Source organism: Drosophila sulfurigaster, chromosome 2L, assembly GCF_023558435.1.
Source record: "Drosophila sulfurigaster albostrigata strain 15112-1811.04 chromosome 2L, ASM2355843v2, whole genome shotgun sequence".
In the NCBI taxonomy this organism is placed as follows: Eukaryota; Metazoa; Arthropoda; class Insecta; order Diptera; family Drosophilidae; genus Drosophila; species Drosophila sulfurigaster.
The window spans coordinates 30,907,294-30,924,348 of NC_084881.1; the positions used below are offsets into that span (position 1 = coordinate 30,907,294).

At 34.8% G+C, this 17,055-nt stretch overlaps 3 protein-coding genes across 9 annotated transcripts; all 3 read left to right on the plus strand.

Moving 5' to 3' along the window:
• Positions 1 to 310: 310 nt before the first annotated feature.
• Positions 311 to 4,922, plus strand: LOC133850229 (uncharacterized). The gene is given in 7 exon segments (XM_062286273.1): positions 311 to 992; positions 1,059 to 1,318; positions 1,511 to 1,642; positions 1,703 to 3,130; positions 3,132 to 3,476; positions 3,478 to 4,283; positions 4,338 to 4,922. Coding segments are annotated over 6 exon segments (3,153 nt in total). The 5' UTR covers positions 311 to 992; positions 1,059 to 1,180; the 3' UTR covers positions 4,642 to 4,922.
• A 1,023-nt stretch (positions 4,923 to 5,945) lies between these two features.
• LOC133850240 (galectin-9) lies at positions 5,946 to 9,198 on the plus strand. 6 transcript variants are annotated; one of them, XM_062286306.1, is made up of 3 exons: positions 5,946 to 6,060; positions 8,006 to 8,121; positions 8,174 to 9,198. In XM_062286306.1, the coding sequence occupies exons 1-3, from the start codon at positions 5,971 to 5,973 to the stop codon at positions 9,195 to 9,197; spliced, it is 1,230 nt and encodes a 409-aa protein (XP_062142290.1). In that variant the 5' UTR covers positions 5,946 to 5,970; the 3' UTR covers position 9,198. The 6 variants fall into 6 exon arrangements, with proteins under 6 accessions (XP_062142290.1, XP_062142267.1, XP_062142274.1 ...); XM_062286283.1 differs by lacking the exon at positions 5,946 to 6,060 and adding an exon at positions 6,221 to 6,848; XM_062286290.1 differs by lacking the exon at positions 5,946 to 6,060 and adding an exon at positions 6,239 to 6,755.
• Positions 9,199 to 9,208: 10 nt separating this feature from the next.
• On the plus strand, positions 9,209 to 12,529 carry LOC133850278 (galectin-6). Of its 2 annotated transcripts, XM_062286337.1 has the most exons (3): positions 10,074 to 10,214; positions 10,300 to 10,884; positions 10,946 to 12,529. In XM_062286337.1, exons 1-3 carry the CDS (start codon positions 10,196 to 10,198, stop codon positions 10,996 to 10,998), a joined length of 657 nt encoding a protein of 218 aa, XP_062142321.1. In that variant the 5' UTR covers positions 10,074 to 10,195; the 3' UTR covers positions 10,999 to 12,529. The 2 variants fall into 2 exon arrangements, with proteins under 2 accessions (XP_062142313.1, XP_062142321.1); XM_062286329.1 differs by having other exon boundaries at positions 9,209 to 10,884.
• Positions 12,530 to 17,055: the final 4,526 nt, after the last annotated feature.

The window sequence follows — 17,055 nt, forward strand, 5'->3', positions numbered from 1 at the left end:
AATGGAAAACTGGCTGTACGCCATCAAAATGTCTACACACAGGCATAGAAACTCACCCATACAAGAGCAAAAGCAAAATGTTTATGAATACGACGAGCGGCACAAAATAAATATGCTTGTATTGTGTGCGTATGTATGTAATAAAAACAACAGTCAGACACGCACTCATACTCATACAATCAGCGCCACAACGCAAAGCGTGTACAACAAAAACAGCGTGGATTGCAATACGCGAGTGTGAATGTATGTGAAGCAAGCCGTCGATAGAGTATATGTATGTGTTTTTTTCAGTTTTCTTTCAGTTTCTTTTCGCTTGCTCGTCGCAACGCAAGTGTTGGTGAAATTCGTTTATTGCTTAGCTCTGTATGTACAAAGGACAGAAGGAACAAGTTGCAAATCTTGTCAATTACGTTTTAGTACAAAAACACTATAAACAAAAAACTTAAACCGAATAATAAACAATTCGTGAATTGAATTGCTAGCATTGCTTTAAAAAGTAGAAAAATCGACGCTCTTTCCTTTTCCTCTCTCTTTCTCCTTTGATCGTCGGGTATATGTACACATCTACATACATACATACATATGTGCGTTGTGCTACGATTATTGTTATATTTTACTTTTTGCTTGGCCTCTCACTCTATCGCGTTCGCGACTTTCTCAAAATTTTAAAAGTATAAGAAAAAAAAATAAAAACTATAATAAACAAGGCAAGCCACATTGCAGTACGGGACGAGTATGCGAACATGAGCATATGCAACACATATACATAAGTATGTGTGTGTCTGTGCAAATTAATGACAACGAAGCCAATGCGAAGCGAGCGTGCGTGAATCGGGTGCAATGAAATGAGTTTGGCGGACTCGCAGTGTTTTCTTTAAAGTGCAGTTAAAAATAAATACATACACTTGCACGTGTTGTATGTATAGATACGCTTTAATATGTAATTGTATTAGATTGGTGTTTCAAAAGAATTAGCAAATATAATAATTCAGGTAAGCTAAAAATTTTCGAATTTATTTTTAAAATGTATTTGAAGCTACAAATATTTTTCTTTCTAGGCGTAAACTAAGGATTTTATTGTACACATATACGTTTAAACTTTGTGTTTAAACATTGTGTGCACATTTCATCAAAAAAAAAAAAAATAAATACTGCCTGAAAAGAACAACTGCTACCAGCAATGGATGCACACTTTGAGCATTTATGTCGAGTTTGTGCCGCCAACACAAAATCCAAAACTAACTCAGTTGTTGAAAGTGTTTTTATTTTCAAAACATCGGGATTAAAGGATAAAATATCGCGACATCTCTTCCTAAATGTGAGTAAAACATACTTTACTTAAAGGCTCTGTTGTTTAGATCAGGGTACTAGTGTCTTTAATTCAATGGCTTAAGCCGGTCTTGACAGAGTATACTGTGCTTTGAAATTTTAAGCTGAATTCATCAATATTTAGAAATGAATATTTAAATTTGTGTAAACCATAATATTTTGTTATTCGTTGCGGCTATAGGTTGCGGAGGATGACCCTCTACCAAAAGTACTTTGTAAATCCTGCTATCGCCAAGTGGAAGCTACAGCATCGCTTTCAAATATCGCCAAACACACGCAACGTGTGTTTTGCGATTTTTTGTTGAGCACAGTGGTAAAAACGATTGTTTAATAATCAGATTTGTATATTACAACATTTGCATTTTACTTCTAGCCAAAACATGCTCGCGAAGCTACTGCAGCACTACTTCCTTCTCCACCTGTCGCATCAACATCAGCTCACAATATTCGGGAATCCAGACAGTTAGAATCGTCTAACACTGCTAGGAACACTATCAGCTTGGAAAATGATACATTTCAACCTATAAGGCTGACACGTCCTCCGGAGACGACCATCACACTTGCGCAACAACAAGAGAAAAGCAGCCAAGCACACAATGACGTTGCCGTCAACTCAAATAATAATGATAATAAGACCGGCAGTCAGCAGCAAAAACTGCAAAATTTATCCAGTACTGAAACTGCCCAGTATAACAGAAATCGCAGTATCGTTAAAACCAGCTTTGTTCTGCCCCCTCGGCGGAATAGTGTGTTTGTGGATACAAGGTATAGCTCCACACCTATGTCAATAGCACAGCGTTCAATGCAACAACCACCGTCATTAATGCCTTTACATCCGGAGATGTCTGTAACGAAAACTTTGAAAATTAGCCCAGAAAAAAAAAATTCGCCGGCCGGAGTGATAAACTTTATACAGACTCATGGTCGCATTACAGGCTCTGCACCATCAATTGCGCCCCGAATAAATAAAAATTATACAGATGAAGAGACGAGCAAATCCATACATACAAAAAATCAAATAGATGCATCTTCGACTGCCCAAACCGTTAACAATGTAGGCGTGTCCAATTTGCCAACTAATGTACTTCAACAAAAACGGCGTAATCTGAAGAACGCGTTGAGTAACATCAGTGCCATAAGAGATGGGCAGGTATCTCTTTTAAAGTCAGCTCACGAGCGTCAGAGTGTAGAAAATATTGATATACGACCCCTAGTTACCACCACAGTGGTGCCACACTTATCACTTTATGGATCCGAGCCATCAGTCGAGGAAGCACTACCTGAGCATATTATTATAGCTGCACCGAAAAAGAAAAAGGAAGAGTCGCACTCACACAGTCGACAATGTATACCCCAATCACAAAAAATAATAACTGCTCCTACAAAATCTACTCAAAAAAGTAGCGATGCAACTTCACAAAATTTTGCTAAATCTAAAACTCCAGCCAACATGAGCAGCTTAACTGATGCAATTTCACTAGGAAATGTTATTCGTGATCCTGATCTTCTAATGCTAATATTGAAAGCACTCAAATGGCCAGTCACAAGTGGAAATTGTGAAGACCAAATGACAAGATTAAAGAACTCAAAATTTGCTGTAATAATGTCAGACTCTAATCTGTTACAGGATACTGATTTGACTCAGCTGCTGGGCCCCTATCTGGGACCCATGATGAATGTCATTCAACAGCAACAAAAACAACCTTCTACTACTAATGTATCAAGTCCTTCACCATCAGAAAGTCCAACACAAGCCACCTCTGAACTGCAATCGATCGGAGACTGTACAATGTATAAATTACCCCCCAGAGACATCAGTTCAGTTGGTGCCCTCCAGTCCGACAGATAAGGAGTCGCCACAATTGGTATCGAATAAGACGTTAGGTACAAATGCAAAGCGTTTACAACGAAAGCCAAGAGCTCGAGAATTTCTTGGCGATGGGCAGCAAAATACATCGGCTCCAGAAACTTCAAACGCGACTGTTGTTACTAACGAATTGCTAAACATTAACGCAATGCTAATTTCTCAATTTGGTTCAAATCCGGCCGATGCAATTAACGAAGCATTGGTTTCAATGTTAAACCAACAGCAGGACTCAAAGAATCAACGCCAAACTCGGCGAAGTCGTAGTGTTTCAACAACGACTACTCCCCCTGAACTTAGAAGATATTATTCTTGTTGAGCCGCAAACATCCTTGGAATCTGTTTCAACAAATGATGAAGTCACTTTTAAGATTCCGCCCCGAAAACTGATGGAACTTCCTATTATAACACGGCCAGTAATAAAGCGGCGCAAAGCTGTTATGAAAATGTCAGAGAAAATAAGTTCAAGTAAGGAATGCAATAACGAAACGAGAATAGACAAAAGCCATGGAGATAATGCGACTAAGACTGAGCTCGAAAAATGTAAGGACAAGCAAATTACTCCTCTCGTCCCATCTAAAAATGATAGTAATTCAGGTAACGAACATGTTATCGATGTGCAACAAGCGCCTACAAGCACGGTGCCGGAGATAAATTCTAGTGAGATCATTAACCATATAGATTTTGAATGTACAACTGATATTGGGGCTACTACTAATACCACTGATAAAAGTTGCGCCGACAAACCAGCAATCCCAAGCGTTCGTAAAACAGATGTTAAAGCTGCCCTTGGACAAAAGTTATTGGAGGCAATAGGATTGCCTCAGACTGGCAAAAATGTTACTCCGGAGTGTTCACGCAACACGTTACGCAGTGCATTGAAGCGATCTTTGAAGCAGGCTCAAGAACAGCAACAGCACCTTAAACGCGTTAAGCTAGAGGAACCTGTCAAACAAATGGCAGATTCGACTACAAAGCCCGGAGCAGGAGAGTCTTCAGAAGAACACAAAAAGGCCATTGCTGAGCGGGAACTGGAATTGCTCAAGCGAAAGTCTAAAAACGCAGAAAAAAACAGTTTGGCAATTAAGGAGTAAGTATAATAGTTTCTCACATTATATAACATTGATAATATCTTCCATTTTAGTGAGAAGTCAGAACGTATGGATGTAAGTTCATCGTCATCCCGCAATCGTCGAATTCGTAATAAATCTAAAACTGATGCTCATGAGGATGACTCTGGTATTGAAGCAAAGAAATCTGAGCGGTGGGATGAAGACGATGATTTGCCATTAAAAACCGAAGTAGAGAAGTCCACGGAGCATATTAATCGTCCTAAGCGCACAAGCAAGACGGTGTCCAAGTATTATAAGAGTCCAGGCATTGATAAAGCTTTGTCAGTCCAAAAGTCTCAACATGCCATGGGAACTCGCTCAACTCGGCAACGATAAACTCAAGATGATCGCGCTACGTTTGACATATTAAATATGTGCAGACATTGTTAATACTTTGTAATCAGGCCGAACTTTACGCGGTATATTCATACATATTTCATTGTAAATAGTTAAACTATTATTCAAAAATATTTAAGCATATGTTATCAGCTATGCTTACCGGTAACCAATGCAAATGATATTTTCCATTTAGCATATTCATTTATTGCAAAGAAAATATAAATAAGTTAATTGGCAAAAAAATTTTGTATTATTTTATACACGCACGTAAAACTCCTATAACATTTGAGTAATCAAAATGTTTCTTCATCAAAATTATTATTCAATCTTCTTGTATTACCAATAATAATTTCTAAATGGTTTAAACTAATTTTTATGTACATATGAATGTACATAAATCATTGTGTTAATGTTTTGAAATCAATGACAAAATAATTATTAAAATGGCATATGAAAACAATTGATGAAAGTTTAAATTTTTAGTTTTATCCAATTTATGTTTAAACTATAATTTGACTTTTCAAATTGTAATTTTAAAGCAAAAGTTGTTGAGTTTAAATACATAGTTACGGTTTCACAGCTGAGTAAATGAGAGAAATATAAATAAGAATTATTGCCAACAAAATGAATTATTTATAACGGATACGCAAAATTGTAATAACATTGGATAATAAGAATGCTGAAAATCAAAGTCCAGTTGATTTTAAGGAGTTTCTTATACAACTAAAATATAATATAATAATATAATTATTCAAATTTCGGTAACAACAAATAATAATATCTAAATGGTTTAAATTACTTACATATGTATGTATATAAATCACTATATTAATGCTTTTAATTCTATGCCACTATAATTATTAAAAAGGCATATGAAAGCAATAGATGAATCTGGAAACTAGTAGTTTTAAGCAATTTGTAGTTTAAACTATTATTTTTCTTTCAAAAATTGCATTTTTAAAGCAAAAGTTGAGAGTATGATATACATACCTACTATTTCACAGCTGAGTATAGTAAGAGCAATTCAGTATAAATAGGTGCAAAAATAAAAATCGAAACATTAGTCAAAAACATTTAGCCACTCGCAACAGTTGTGCAAAGACTTACATGTAATAAAATATATTTTTGAGTATATACACAATATTAATAAATACAATGTTCATCAGCTTATAAATATGTACATTTGTACATAAGCAAGGTCATGGTAGACATAAAGTATCTATCTGTACTAGTTCGCAATAATTTTATATACAAAATTGCAATTTTTGGCCCATTTCTATTTAAAAAAATAGTAATTTTTCAATTTGGCGTTATTAAATAGTAAAAATGAGAGGTTGCTGCTGTAGAAATCGAAAACGTGAGTCTAACTGCTCTACCAGGGATGACACTGATCGCTTATGTGTCTGCACAAATGACGTGAGTAAAAATATATGTACTTATTGAAATTAATACGATTTTCCTACTAACTAGCACTTGTTACTTATTTGTTTGTTGGGTATTAATTTAACAGCATATCTTATCAAAAAAACTTTAATAAACCATACGTTGGTGCACGCATAGTACAAGCATATATGTATATAAAGAGCAGTCGATAACATTAGTTCAAAGTGGTAGCACCTGACTGTGCTTTTATAAGAACAATCAAGAGCATCACATCTTGTTTGCTTACTGTTGCTTGACGAAATCAAGAGAGATACTCGTACATATATGTATGGCAATATGCATAAGTAGTAGTGTGGCTAAATGTACATGTGAATACTATAAAGTGAGAAGAGAGAGAGAGAGAGAGAGTGAACACATTGAGCATACGCGCAATAGCATCCAAAAGAGCAAAATTGTGACGTTCTTGCCGTTTACTTGTTAGTATGACAGCAATAACGTTGCTAATACGTGAACTTTACGATCTGTCGGATGCATTTTGGCACAACCAATTTCATTTCGAACGAAGTTTACGTTACTACCATACAAAGCGACGGCTACAACTGTTTCATTTCCACTGTCGAGAACACTGGATGCGTGAGTATAAGAAAAACAGATTGGGATACGAATATAACCAAACAGACAGCATGCAACATGCTGGGGACACAAGCATCGATTTTGCAGCCATTGAGGCGAGTACGTGTTATCAGGCTATTGGAAATTTTGACCGTCAGCAACTAAATGACTTGAATGACATCGAAATCGTTGATGGCAAGGAATTCAATGTACGTAATAAACAAAGGTGAATCTGGTGTATCTTGATTGAAATGGGTTTATTTATTATCAATTTCCATCACATATATGTACATATGTACATTCACTTATTACGTCTTTTCTGACATTTAGCGCCTATTACATCGATTACTCTCTTTCGTATACTTTTCTGACTCTCTAGCTTGCGAGCTTTTGCACAGCTGTTGAGTACAGTGGTGGCATAAAAAGTATACCTACTCCCAAACTAATAAATAAATGTATTGTTTTTCATTTGTCTACGCCCAAAGGCCACTAAAACAAATTGTAGTTTAATTTCTGCGTGCACATACATACATATGTATGTACATGACATCAATGCTAATATAACTACGTGCAGACAAATGTACATGAGAATAAGCTTCGAAGTAGTGCGCTTTTGCTTGAACTCTACAACTTTTTGACGTTTTGGGCGAATCATACGCGCAATGTGAGACAATTAAAATAAGTAGAAACTATTGTAGTACCAACAAAACTTAATAAGTTTATAAATATATAAATTAGTGTACATATGTAGTAAAAATAACTGTGATAATTTTTATTGAGTTTTATAAAAATTAACGTACATATGAATTGTTTATGGAGCAAGCCATAAATGGATGATTGTTTTTCATTGGTATACAAAAAAGACACTACTTCATAAATACATATGTAGGTGTTTGAGAAACGCGAATTCAAACATTGTAATTGTATATATGCGCCGAGTCAACCACAGATTTGAATTATAAAATGTGCTTTAAGATTTTGTGTAGAAAATTCTTCTGTTGTTGCCATCAACCCAATAAGGGTGGCCTAAATGAGGTAAGCAGTACAAGGACATTGACGTTAAGTAGACCTATTTATATATTTTTTTATAAGTTATATTGTGAAATTGAATGAATGTACCTATATTAAGCATATGTTGCTCCTGTGAAGTATTATAAGCCACGAACTCTTAAACTCATATGTTAATCAAGTTTCGTTGTATTCTTAATATATGTGTAGTAGGCTCCGGTCATAGTTCAAGCTTTCAGTATGTCAATTTTATCGGTTTTTAATGTTCTCATATTTTACGAAAAGAAGCTTCACGGCATTGTAACATATATAAAACCCTTTGGTGTTTGCAGACATGAACTAATTATATTTACTTTAGGCGTCTTTTTATGAATATTCTGATGCACAGCCCAAGTTTCAGACAGATCAAATCGGTGAACTTGTCGAAGGCGTTAGTTTCACGTTCACAGGAAAAATTCCCATTAACTGCGAGAGGTAAGCGATAATACGAATAAAGAGTCACTTTTTAAAATATTTTAATCTGCAGGTTTTCCATTAACTTTGTGTATAATAATGAGGCAAGGGATATCGCTCTTCACATAAATCCTCGCCTACCGCAAAACTACATTGTACGCAATACCAAAGTATACGACGTATGGGGTCGTGAGGAAGTTTCTTCGGCATTACCTTTTTTGCTTCGTCGTGGTGACAAATTCGCTATTCAAGTGCTAATTACAAGCGCTTGCTATATGATATCGGTAAATGGGCACCATTTTGCTGAATATGCTCATCGTCTTCCCTATGGCAATGTTAAAATTCTTGAGGTAAAAGGCGACGTGGAGGAAATAGGGATGGAACGTACCATAGTTCAAAGCTATCCAAAACGCTTGCCCGAATCTGCAGCCCGCTCGATCGATGCGCATCTCGATTCAGAAAAGGATGAAGTTGATTGCAATGTGAATAAGAATATAACAAATACAATACCGCATGAATGGTGCCTAATCAACTCTAAACTGTCGGATAATTCACCAAAGAACAATTGCAATACCTCTGATCTAGGACTAACTCTTCCATACTATGGTACATTGTTGCCGAAATCTTTAAAAGAAGGCAGATGCCTAAAGATTGAGGGCCGTGTTCGTTTGTTGCCACATTCGTTTTACATCAATTTACAACAAGGTCAAAACATTTGGCCACATCCTATTATTGCATTCCATTTAAATCCACGGTTCTCGCAAACAAGCAACGGGGCTATAGGTAAGGCTATAGTTTGCCGTAACGCTTGGTACAATGGTGGCTGGGCTCAAGAGGAACGCTCTGAGCTAGATACCAATTTAAGACCAGGTCGCACGTTTTGCTTGGCGATCGTGTGCTCCCACGATTCTTTTGAGGTCTATGTCAATAATCAGTTTATTACTGAGTTTAAGTATCAAATTAAACCAGATATGATCGATACGGTTTATATACAAGGCGATGTAAAACTTTGGAAGGTAACTCTCGAGCTCAATCCCATAATCAAAGGCAAAAATATACGCATCTATCACAATCCTTTGTACACAGAAGAGAGTTAGCTTAATAATCAATATTTTATTCTTATTATTATTGTATTCAAAACAGTTGCCTTCCGTGACAATAAGATATTTAGAGGAATACATGTACAATATATTTTCTAATAATAAATGTATAAAAATATGTTGAATGTATCAAAGTATGCAATGAGTTGCCTAATTATTAAGCTCATCTCAGTTATAAAAAATTTTGTATTATAGGTGAATTTTTTTTTACTGGGCGCCGGGTCTAGTTTTTACAATAACTTCTTAGAAGTAATCTGTTCAAACATAATATGTATTTGCTGTATGGGGCCTATGATTTGATAATTATCATTAGTGTCCACAACAGATCGTCCCATAAAGATATTTCTTTATAGATTATGAAATTTTTCAATCGTAGTAATATATCTTAAAGTATTCAACAACCTGAACACTAAGAAAGCAAGCAACAAGTTTTTTCACTTACCGATATTCATTAAATATTTTGTTCAAATTATATTGTAAGAACGTAATCATTGAAAATATTATTTAGTTGTTGGTTGAGTATGCCTTATATTCATAAACGGCTCCATGGATGTTTACAAAGGTATTCGCAGTATTGCATTGCGACGGGGCTTGGATGCAATGTCCATATACTATAAGGAAAGATATGCTGCTAGTCGTCGCAAAAAATTGAAGTTATTTGAACCACCTATACCAGGTCTTACTTTTGTATTCCACGGACTAATTCAAATCGATTGCGAACACTTTGCTATCGATTTTCTCACTAGGCAGACAATCACAAACTCCGAAAACTATGATATCATTCTGCAGATTGCACCACGTCTTCCGCAAAATTATATAGTCCGCAATTCGCGTCTAATGGGCAAGTGGGGTCCCGAAGAAAATTCATCCAATTTACATTTTCCTTTAAAACGTGGCAAATATTTCTGGATACAAGTGCTACTGACTGAAGAATCCTTTTATATTTCAGTAAATGGCTTCCATTTCACAAAATATAATTATCGTATGCCATACAAATGGTTAAAGGCTATAGAAGTAAGTGGTGATGTAACTGATGTGATTATCGAAAGTTTCTATGTGAAAGAGTATCCTGTCCGTCTGGTGCGTTCCTTCAATATAGATCTGTCTTATACCTCAACTTGGTCGAAGGATTTTCATACAATTCCTGCGGAGTGGTTACGTATTGATATACCATCCAAATTTTTAAAACATGTGAGTTCGCCACAAGTCCAATTAACTTTACCATTCTATGGCCGAATCCCAGAAGAAGAAAAGTTGACTGATGGTCGTGCGTTACGCATTGAAGGTCGCGTACGTCTTATGCCACAAAGTTTCAGCGTGGCCTTGCAGCGAGGATTTTGCATCTGGCCGCAGCCAACTGTCTCACTATTATTTAGGCCAAGTTTTGTGAGAAATAGTCATGTTAAGGTGGGTAAAGCTATTATTACCAGAAGTGCTTTTATCAATGGTGCCTGGGTGAATCGTGAAGTATCACGCCTGCATACTCATTTGCGTCCAGGAAAAGCATTTGTTATAGTAATTGCTTGTAGGAAACAGTGTTACGAATTATTTGTGAACAGCAAATTATTATTGGCTTTTAAGCACCAAATGAATCCCGCTGACGTTGATATTGTTAATATTCGAGGCGATGTTAAGCTGTGGAATATTGTTGTCGAGAGTGCAAAAGTTCCCCAGAGAAAATCTGGTAAGGGCATTAAACAACCCTGGAAATTGTTTACCGAATAAAACAGTTTTCCTTTTTACAGGTCGATCGATAATGGGTCATATTAGTCGTATTCGATTAAACGATAATGAATAAAACTTGATAAAAATACATATAATTTTAATAATATAAATTTTATTATATGCATTTAGATGTCATATATTACTTGCAAGCACTATTCTGTCATTTTGGGCTTTAAAATCGAATTGTAAACAAAAACTTTTCAAATATCTATTTATTTTATTACGGTCCATAATTAAAATATCAGATAGGGCAGGGGAATTCCAAAAGGTCTACTGCTCATAAACGTTAGCTCGCTGTCAAGTCGAGTGCATCCCATAATAGGAACGCAGGTGGACTGAAAGGGTCCTCTACGATTGATTATTAAAAATGATAATCGATTAAAGTTGCCTCCTGCTAGCTTGCAATGCTGTCTGTTGGCCTGCTGTGCTGAGCTGACGTTTATGTCTAGATGTGTTGAGCACGACAGTTGACATTGTTTTGCCATGTTAAACAAAAAGCAGGATATAAATGGGCATAGCCGAAAACGTCAAGAAATCATAAAATATTTCCCAAGGTTGCGAAAGGAAGATTCTTGTAGCAGAGCCAGGAGAAAATATATATTATTTATGGTTCAAGTTCGCACGTGATCCGCATTCTCTTTTTTATAATGGCGATCATTAAGTGTATATTATTTAATAAAACTAAAAGTAGTGTGAGCTCATTTCCTCTTTAGTTATGTATTAGATTTAAGACGTAAGGTTTTAAAGGTTCAAATAATGAGCTGCACAATTAACACATACTCACAGCTCAAATCAATTTTCTTATAAAAAACTGGCTCTTGTAGATTTTAAACCTCAATGATCAAGAGAGAGGGAGAGCTTATTTTCCGTAACTTATTAAACCTGCAATTAATTATGCGCTCTGTGTAGCACCAAAAACAACTTGTTTTGACTTCCAAGACATTAATTATTAATTATATATTTTTTAATGTCTTTACTTGAAAACTTTCATGACAGAAATAATAAAGTCGTCACCGCCTTGATGATCCATTTTTAAATTTTGCCAATAGCTTGACCATTTTTGCACTTCATCGTTATTGATAATGATATTAGGTAGGCTGCGTGTTTTATATTAATATCTTGTTTAAAGCATCACTTGTTCTTAATGATTATAGTAAAGCCGATATTTTTAGAATAAATCGTATTTCTATGTCACTAACATTGGCTCTAAACAATTAGCAAAATAATGTTTACTTCACTGAAGTGTCATTACATGGTTACATGGTCATTGGCCTTCCATTACATAGCCGCCTATGTTACCATTATGGCGGTGTCAAGTAGCTTATCAATATTCCGTCTGTGTAGTGTAGCCTCACAGTGCACAGCCCAATCAATTCCTCTGCAGTGCCGCAGTAACAGCCACATTCTAAATTAAACCTCAGTTGAGGTTTTGCTCTTTTCAATGCTACAGAGACTGCTTCAGTCAACTGTTTGAAATGGTCATCGGAATGTAACTTGTTTCGTATATCGTGCACTACTCGTAATAACCCATTCCTTAATAATAGCCGCTTGCCGACGAATTAAACATTGCCAAAAAAAAAATAAAATCAACAAAAATGTATCCAGCGCAGTTAATCAACTATAGTATAACTTTAACATTAAGTGCTGTAACTACAAAATGTATCTTGAAATCAATCAGTTTTTGTGATGTGTTTCTTATAGGTCTTTCCTAATTTTGTGGTTTTTATTCTGGTTATTTAAATCAGTAAAGATTCTGTCCGTATCACTTTGAGTATTCTTGATTTGATTATTTATTGTATTACTTTGGTTACACCCTGCTATGCAGCACAGGCATGTTAGGAAGGATTATTTGCTGTTAAAAAGTGATCTTGTAAAGAAATTCACTTTTTCTTGACTTTTAGCAACTTTTATAATTTGACGAAAGTGTATCCAATTTTCGATATAACATAGTTACCTTTTATTTTTTTTTAGCTTTAAGAATTAAATTTCGAAGCTTCCGTTGTTTCTCTTGCGTAGTAATTCTACCGCTTATGCTGTTTTCGTGTAAGTGATATATGTAAGGTTTGAAACTCGTTCCTTAACTGTTGAGTGTCTGATCTTACAATGAATAAAAAGTATATTGTGTTAGTGACTGCAACCAGTATACCTACAGAGGAGACTGTTTCACGGCTTCCCAATTTCTTGGAATATCGCTCGAGATCAATCTGATCGCATATTTTTATATGGTAGTTGGGATCGTTCACATCCTTTTTCGGCGTTTCGATCGATCAGTTACTTGTTAATGTTTATTCCCTTCCTTTGTTTTACCACGTGCTTCTTTATGTTCATACCTTTAAATTTTGGTTCGAAATGCAACAAAAATTTCAGTAATTTCAATGCGACAACATTGTTTTATTTTGTTTGGGGATTTCTCTTAATTTTGGCCGTTTTTTGCAATTAATGATTTTAACACATGACGTTTTACAATTTTTATATCAATCTGGTTATTATTCTAATTTGTTTAAGAAAATTTTTCAATGATACGGACTGTTTACATATCTTTACAAAGTGCTTTATTGGATATTTTTTTTTGATAATGTTAACTTCAGTATCAAACTTACTAGTGTGGTCACTTTTTAGATGGTTAGAATTTGACGTCTTGTGCTACCATTTTCATAGTATTATTATTTGTACGATTTACACTGTACTTAATTGTGTACCGATGAATATATTGTGGTTTTTCTCAGATATAGTAAAAGTATAGAAGGGAACAAGTTTGTGATTTGTGGGTGGACCTCTAATCTACGAGTGCTCTGAGGTATATGCGAGAATGCTACCTACAAATTGATCAGGTGTTTGTCTTGCCCAATTAACAGTCGCGGCATGGCACTGGTCAGTCGTTGGCAGCTAAGCAAAATTGATGGGCCGCCAACCTGACGTTGCTTAAGTGGCGCCAATGCCTAGGCTTCATTCCCCGTCATTTTGATTTGTGGCGATAACTTGCTTATATGCTCTTGGCGGCCAACGCTCAAACTTAAGTGAGAAGGCAGAAGGAGGCATCTCTGACCCCATATAGACATATATTCTTGATCAGCGTCTGTCCGTCTATCCGTATGAAACACTGGATCTCAAAGACTATAAGAGATAACCCATTTTTTTTTAACGACATTTTTAATAAATATTTGTGTTTGAACGGATAAAAGTTGTCAAAGTTATTAAAGAATTACATGTATCATAGTTGCCTTGGCTGACAATCTACTATATTTTATACTCTATGAGTAGTACAATATCGATATACCAAATAAAGCCTTCGGAATATTTTAATATATTTTCGGCATATTAATTTGGTTTATTTTAAGAATAATACCGCACTGGTTTGCTTTTATTCAAAATAAGTAGCGGGTATCTCACACTCGACTGCGGCGTTCTCACTTGTTTTATTTTAAGAATGTCAAATATATCTTGCTAGCTGACCGCCTGTCCATCCCCTACCGCAACTACTTTAACTTGAGATACAATTTAGGTGTATTGCACATAATTGGCTTTTATGGTGTTCTTACCTTAACGACACCATGTGTTGAGTATCTCATAATTGTATTTCTCGTTATACATATGTATATACACATAACATTATATATATAAATCCTACATCTTCATATATTTTTAATGTATTTAATACATTAGTCATAAAATTTTGCGAATGTTAATGTATTGTAAGCAATATACGCACATATAAAATAACTAATATATTTGGTTGTTATCTTAAGTCAAATCTATTAATAAGAAGTCAATGTTTTATTAATATAGAAATCAACTGTGACCAGTTTTAAGATTACACCTAATAGGTTACTCACGACAATGTTCATCAATATGTGCTAACACAAAATACAACGCCCCCGCTGTGAGATGGGAACAGACTCCACGCGCCTAGGAATTGATGCCAACACCTGTCTCAAGTGCTATTCATTTAGTTATTCTTCAGTAACTTCAAAAATGAATACAGTTGGAATCTATTTTTAGTATTACATTTAATAATTGTGTGAAAATCAGCATTTCATCGCGAGCGTCACATGTGATCTACCAACATGAAGTTTATTTTTTGTTTAATTGTTTACGCAAATGCTAATTTGTTGCGCTGACTATAGAAACGACAAAAACATTTTTAAAACTTGATGTCTGACAAGAAGGGGTGTGAATATCATCGAATATGGCTAAAATAAATAATACTGATATTAATATTAACAAATGCTTATACATTTTCGCTTTGACCTGCTGGTCGTTATTGATAAAATATAACAAAATTTATATTTAATTGAGCCGAAGCAATTACCAACTATAGCAAATCTTCGGCAATATAACGTTTGTTTTCTCGACTTCATTTTTATAAATTTGATGCGTTCTCTCTTTTGCGTTGTCAGAATATAAATTAGGTTTGAAGTTTTTTAAGCGTTCTCAAGATTTATTTCATTGATTTTTGATGTATTTTAATGATTGCATCAATTACTTTTCTTCTTTTTTTGACAATCCTCCTTATACGTTTTTTGACAATATAGCTAAGACATTACTATCAATATTCAGGGAAGTCTTATATGATGGAAACAAAAGGCATAAGATATTTTGTCTGATATTGGAAGATAAGTTAAGGACATTTCGGTTAAAAATTCAGCTGCCTTAATGTTATTCACTAAATTAACGATTGTGGATTCCTTTGATTCTATTATATTGAAATGCTGACTTTAGCTACTTTAAACATACATAATTCAAAATTATCGTTATTCACAACAAAAAGGGGTAGGAAAAATTACCTTCTCATTTAATACAATCAGCAGTGCAGTTGCATTTCTTTTCTTCAGTATTAAATCGATGCATAAATCATTGTTACTAACTAGCTCAAATAAATCGAATATAATAGTAATAATTTCTATATTAACATTTGTAGAAATATAAAGAGACAACAAAATCCGGCTCACCTTCAAAAAAAAAACTAGTAATATTATTTATATGTACTTTCAAAACTGCTTAAAAAGTCGTAATCGAGCACCACAATTACATCAGATTTTGTTGATGTAAAATTTCTAACAAATACTTGACGTAGCGAGCAATAATGTAAATTTATATATTGTTGCTTTACTTTGTTTAGGGTCTTCATACTGAACTTGAACTATAAAGTATTCGTGTGAACATATAGTATGTCAGGCTATCGATCAAAAAATACAAATTTAGCTAAATAATTGAGACCGTGATTTGCATTTTAATATATTTATGTGATGCGTGACATATAAGTCAAATTCAATCTTCCAATTCTTGAGTCCGATAACAATGCTGACAATATACAAATGTATTAGTTTGGATTTGTGGTTTTCACGAAATAAAGATTTGAGTATTTATGAGGCACAAAAATAATGCATAGTCATTTTCAGAATTAGTTGTAAAAACATCTATCCATATTATAATAAGTCAAATTATAAAAAAATAAATTTTATGTCTGGAGTGCGCGACAGAGCTGAAAAATGTAATATGACGTGAAAAACTATACATATAGTATACAATATGGGGTTGGAGATTCCCTCTTGTGACGGTTAATATTATATATTGCCTGTTGTTATAAAAAGTGTATGTCGATCTAAGCTAAAAGAATACTTCTTCAAGCACCTGCAATACAGAATAATTATATTCAGTATCTTGTTTTAATTAACCAGTTTCCATAGCTGCATGCTGATGTAATATAAGACAACTATTGCACACTGGGTCAAGTAGATTCATATTAAAGACAGATACAATGTGTTATTTAAAAAAGAAATTGTGTTCGTAAGTACGCGTGCACTTGTATGCGAAACCAATAATTTAACTTCTTATGCCGAATGGCTAGATTAATTGGGAATATATATACGTACATGTATATAAGTTTGTGAATGATAAGTGGTTAGCTTTGGTGCTCCTAAAGGTTCGATAATGCTTGGTGCACTTGAACCGGACTACAGGCGTTTTGTGCGCACCTGTTGTGCTCCAAATCTGACTCTTCGTCTATTATTCCATCAAATGGCTTGTTGTAGACTGATAAGATTATTCAACGTGTAGAAATATCAAACCCCAACACATTTACCTACACGCACGGTTGGGCTTTACCGCATAAATCCAACTCTCTGAGGGC

Excerpts from the sequence above, each read along its gene's own strand:
- LOC133850240 (XM_062286283.1), top strand. The coding sequence starts at position 6,510 with ATGACAGCAATAACGTTGCTAATACGTGAACTTTACGATCTGTCGGAT. Across the intron at positions 6,849-8,005 it reads TTGATGGCAAGGAATTCAAT|GCGTCTTTTTATGAATATTC; the intron begins GTACGTAATAAA and ends TATTTACTTTAG. Across the intron at positions 8,122-8,173 it reads ATTCCCATTAACTGCGAGAG|GTTTTCCATTAACTTTGTGT; the intron begins GTAAGCGATAAT and ends TTTAATCTGCAG.
- LOC133850278 (XM_062286329.1), top strand. The coding sequence starts at position 9,747 with ATGGATGTTTACAAAGGTATTCGCAGTATTGCATTGCGACGGGGCTTG. Across the intron at positions 10,885-10,945 it reads AGTTCCCCAGAGAAAATCTG|GTCGATCGATAATGGGTCAT; the intron begins GTAAGGGCATTA and ends TCCTTTTTACAG.